General features: G+C 48.6%; 1 protein-coding gene across 1 annotated transcript; it reads left to right on the top strand.

Annotated features, from left to right (window-relative positions):
• The first annotated feature begins 438 nt into the window (after positions 1 to 438).
• Positions 439 to 2,519, top strand: PEG10 (paternally expressed 10). The gene is given in 2 exon segments (XM_029234152.1): positions 439 to 1,342; positions 1,345 to 2,519. Coding segments are annotated over 2 exon segments (2,064 nt in total). The 5' UTR covers positions 439 to 453.
• The last annotated feature ends 2,811 nt before the right edge of the window (positions 2,520 to 5,330 follow it).

The raw sequence follows: 5,330 nt of genomic DNA, 5'->3' as shown, positions 1-5,330 counted from the left end.
AGGGCTTTTGTCTATGAACTATTGATGTGAGCAAGCAGAACAAAGAGATGCTTTAAATACTCATGTGTTTAGCGTACTTTAGTAGATACTTTAAATGATAAAATCTTCTTTGTATTGTGGTGCTTTAAATGCATATGTTGAATGTATGCTTTTATCTTCACTTACAGAAACAAAAAGCTTCTGAAAACCAAAAGGCGAAAGGGTGGAAGAGGAGGCCAGGATCCAGGCCTCTCTCCCCACCGGAGTGAAGCTGCACTTGGGAGGTCTCCTCCCACCCCACCTCTCACCCTGGGGCCCGACTGCCCACCTCCTCCTCCTCCGCCTCCCCCCAACGATCCTGCCTCCCCCTCCAGCTCCCCCTGCAGCGGCCAAAGGGGCCAGTACAACCCCAGCCTGGCCGAACGAAGGCGGGAGGATCTCTCTGAAGAGATCAACAACCTCAGAGAGAAGGTCATGAAGCAGTCCGAGGAGAACAACAACCTGCAGAACCAGGTACAGAAGCTCACAGAGGAGAACACCTCCCTCCGCGAGCAGGTGGAGCCCGCCCCTGAGGAGGAGGAAGATGACATTGAGCTCTGCGGAGCTGCAGCCGCTGCTGCCCCAGCCACTCCGATGGAGGAAGAGAGCCCAGAAGACCTTCCCGAGAAGTTTGACGGCAACCCAGACATGCTGGTGCCTTTCATGGCCCAGTGCCAGCTCTTCATGGAAAAGAGCACCAGAGATTTCTCCGTTGATCGCGTGCGCGTCTGCTTCGTGACAAGCATGATGACCGGCCGTGCTGCCCGCTGGGCCTCCGCCAAGCTAGAGCGATCCCACTACCTGATGCACAACTACCCAGCCTTCATGACCGAAATGAAGCATGTGTTTGAAGACCCTCAGCGGCGCGAGGCTGCCAAACGCAAGATCAGACGTCTGCGCCAAGGCATGGGGTCAGTCGTCGACTATTCCAACACTTTCCAGATGATCGCACAGGACCTGGATTGGAACGAGCCTGCCTTGATTGACCAGTACCACGAGGGCCTCAGCGACCACATTCAGGCGGAGCTGTCGCGCCTCGAAGTCGCCAAGTCGCTGTCCGCACTGATCGGCCAGTGCATCCACATCGAGAGAAGGCTGGCCCGGGCAGCTGCCGCCCGCAAGCCGCGCTCCCCGCCACGTGCGCTGGTGATGCCTCACGTCAACAGCCACCACCAGGTAGATCCGACCGAGCCCGTGGGAGGTGCCCGCATGCGCCTGACCCAGGAAGAAAAAGAAAGACGCCGAAAGCTGAACCTGTGCCTCTACTGTGGGAATGGAGGTCACTACGCCGACAACTGTCCTGCCAAGGCCTCGAAGGCTTCGCCGGCGGGAAACTCCCCGGCCCCGCTGTAGAGGGACCTTCAGCGACCGGGCCGGAATTAATAAGGTCCCCACAAGACGATGCTGCTTCATCGCCACACTTGCAAGTGATGCTCCAGATTCATCTTCCGGGCAGACACACCCTGTTTGTCCGAGCCATGATTGATTCTGGTGCTTCCGGCAACTTCATTGATCACGAATACGTCGCCCAGAATGGCATTCCTCTGAGAGTCAAGGACTGGCCAATACTTGTAGAAGCGATTGATGGACGTCCCATAGCATCGGGCCCAGTTGTCCATGAAACGCACGACCTGATCGTCGACTTGGGAGATCACCGTGAGGTGCTGTCATTCGATGTGACTCAGTCTCCGTTCTTCCCCATCGTCCTAGGGGTGCGCTGGCTGAGCACACACGATCCCAACATCACGTGGAGCACCCGATCGATCGTCTTCGATTCTGAATATTGCCGATACCATTGCCGGATGTACTCTGCGATACCACCCACGCTCCCACCACCAGCACAACCGTCATTCTATTACCCGGTGGAAGGATACAGAGTTTACCAACCCGTGAGGTATTACTACGTCCAGAATGTGTACACTCCAGTAGATGAAAACGTCTACCCAGACCACCGTCTGGTTGACCCTAACATAGAAATGATCCCTGGAGCACACAGCATTCCCAGCGGACACGTGTACTCACTGTCGGAACCCGAAATGGCAGCTCTGCGAGATTTTGTGGCCCGAAACGTGAAAGATGGGCTCATTACTCCCACCGTCGCACCCAACGGAGCCCAAGTTCTCCAAGTGAAAAGGGGGTGGAAACTGCAAGTTTCTTACGACTGCCGAGCTCCCAACAATTTCACCATCCAGAATCAGTATCCTCGACTCTCTATTCCAAATTTAGAAGACCAAGCTCACCTGGCGACGTACACTGAATACGTACCTCAAATACCAGGATATCCGACCTACCCTGCATATGCCACGTACCCGACCTACCCGGTAGGATTCGCCTGGTACCCCGTGGGGCGAGATGGACAGGGGCGATCGCTCTATGTCCCCGTGATGATCACCTGGAATCCGCACTGGTACCGCCAGCCACCGGTGCCCCAGTACCCACCGCCACAGCCGCCGCCGCCGCCGCCGCCCCCACCCCCGCCGCCGTCTTACAGCACCATGTAAATACGCATCATGTCCTTCAGGATCTCTGCCCTCGAAATGAACTCCTGTTCAGCTTCTCAGTCAGTGACTGCGTGCTAAATTGGGTTGTTGCACCTTCAGACCAACCTGAGGCACAGGTTTTCTCTGAAACGGCTACAGAAGATCAGGGCCACCCCGGAGTGGGGCACATCCTAAAGCACCAACAGACCTCCACTGTTTGGTGGAAGTGACAAAATATTTACCAACGAATCATCTCTGTTTTCCACCTTAACTGCCAATCTAATTAAAATTCGTAATAAGTTTACTTCCCAGCAAACCCTGGAAGCCTGGGTTTTACCTGCTGAAACCTCTGTCACCATATGAATTATTGGCTGCCAGGTTCCTCATTTAATAGTTACTGAGAAGCTGATGCAAACACAGGAAATGCTGTTGTCTTTATGGAGGGGGAGACAAGGAGGAGGAGGACATGACTTTTCTTGCAGTTTCGGTACTCTCTTTACATCTTTGGAGGACCGAGGCCTTATTAAGGAAGCCACAATTACTGGTGCAGTGTGAAACGGCTTCCATGATCTTTTTGCTGCACCCTTTGAAACTTCACCATCTTCAAACTCCACTTTCATGATGCAAGGAGTAGCAACTCAACTGGTTCCCCCAGGAGCAGGCAAAACCCCTGCAACAGAAACACCTCAGGCCTCGGAAGGAAGTACTCTTAGATGGACGTTGGCATGTTTGAGTGTGCCTTCACATCCTGGTGCAAATCACATGTACCCAATAACTCTGGCTTTGTCACAACACCTCACCATCACCATGCCAGCAGTGGCTTCCACAAAACCTTAAACCTGGTAACCAGAGACTATTGGTGGCTCCAGGTGTGTTAGATGTTTGTGAAATGTGATCACCTCTCAGTCATGTATGAGGGCTAACGAGTAGCAAATCTAAAGGACTCCTAAATCCCCTTACCCAGCTCTTAAAGGGGAGACTCAGAGTTAATGTTACCACCTTGACCTGGAACTTCAGAAAGAATTTTCAAGAGTGTTGTTAATTGGCTGGAAGAGCATCACCTGAAGTCTTGGGAGCATCTATCCATGTCTCTGCCTCCATATGCATCTGGGCGTTTCATCATCAGTCCCCTCACTAGACTGTAGCACTAGGATGCTTAGGGAAGGGGAATGATTTTAGCACCCTCTAGGGGTTGGAGCCGATAAGCTGCCAAGGAATGAAAGGCCTGCGAAAGCAACTCAAAGCAACAGACAACACAAGAGTTGTCTTCAATCCAGTAACATCAGCTGGTGTCTCCTGGACGCTTTGTGCTAACCTGGCACTGCCTGACTTCCTTTAGCCTGGTCCCTTGCTACTACCTTGAACTGTTTGTCTAACCTCTCTCTTTCTATTTACTACTGCCACTAGCCCTGCTGCAGGATTTGTGTCATCCTTCCTGCCTGGCTGCTGAGACTCTATTTTGCTGCCATGCATGGAGAAGAAAGAGGCAGGCTTCTCGGAGCATGTGTTTCAACACACAGTCTCCAACAGTTTGAGTAGGAAAACAACATGGTGTATATTTCAAATTGCCTGTCATGAAGAGGAGTCTAATGGTGAAGTTTCACTTTTCATCAACATCATCTTTCACATATTCATGATCACCCACCCTTATCCTTGCATGTTTAAATACTTAAAAGTTTTAGCTGTAGGTTGATAGTGTCCTTTTAACAGTGTTTTAAAGTGGTGACTCTGCTTTCAAAAGTGATTTCCATTGAATTACAAAGTACTATCCAAGTCTTATTGTTAAATTAATTAAAATGGATAAGTAAGGTAGTGTAAAATATTTCTTTACTGTGAACTCTTACAACACTGTGAATGAGAGGCTCCTCAGAACTGGAGTACCTGTATAATAGTTCATCCTGTTAATCTTTAAACTTCTGTTTTAACATCATCCATAATTTCAATTTTTTTTTTATTGGGCCTTTAAAAACCCACACAAAATGATATACAAATTCAAGGAAGATACCTAATTGGCTATTTAATTCAAAACAACCTTTCCTTTTTTTTTTTCCTCCCCAATGGAAGCAGAAAGCTTGTCAGTCACTCGTATTTTAGAGTAATTACTTTTTAAATGGTGCATTTGTGCTTCTGGACTTTTTGAAGCGTCACTTCAGTTTACCTCAGATACCAATCCATCCTCCATACATTTGAATTTAAGTTGTTCTGTGTCACATTTACAGTTGTCACTTGATCTTCAAGCTGCAGAGGGCCTAGAAATGGGCTATTGTCTGCAGCCCCGGCATGTGCACATGGACATTTGCCATCACTGCAAGCAGAAGTCTGGAAATGTGGCAACAACAACTGTCAGGGAGAGCATGGTGGTGTGGGTGAACAACCCACGGATGAAGTCCCTGACACGCTTTTGGCTGTTTCGTAAAGCTTGTGAAAACCTGTTTGGCAGTGTGTACTATGCTCTATAGCTATATATGCCATCTAGAAGTGTAGGTGTTAAGGATAAGTAATCTCAAATTTATTCTGTAGAATCAGAATTAAGTTTCCTTTCGCTCATGTGATTTATTTCATTGCTGTTGATCAACTATTTTAACTGAATACAATCTTTTTGGCATTTCCCAACAAAATGCCTTATTCAACAGAAAGGGGAAAGCAAAGAATTAAATCTCTAAAGAAGGTGGAAAGGGAGCAATATAGAAACAAAGGAGATAAATAAATTAAAACATCAAAATTATTAAGAAAAGCCAACAGTCTACCTTTTGAAACAAATTGGCAAAATTGATTGACTTTTGGCCCAAATTTTCAGTGTTAATTAAAAAAATCAAGGAAGAAGGTATAAGC

Source organism: Monodon monoceros, unplaced genomic scaffold, assembly GCF_005190385.1.
Source record: "Monodon monoceros isolate NGI ecotype Baffin Bay Population unplaced genomic scaffold, NGI_Narwhal_1 Super_Scaffold_2, whole genome shotgun sequence".
Classification (NCBI taxonomy): Eukaryota; Metazoa; Chordata; class Mammalia; order Artiodactyla; family Monodontidae; genus Monodon; species Monodon monoceros.
Note: the sequence above shows the minus strand (reverse complement) of the source record. Positions and strands in the feature narration are given on the sequence as shown.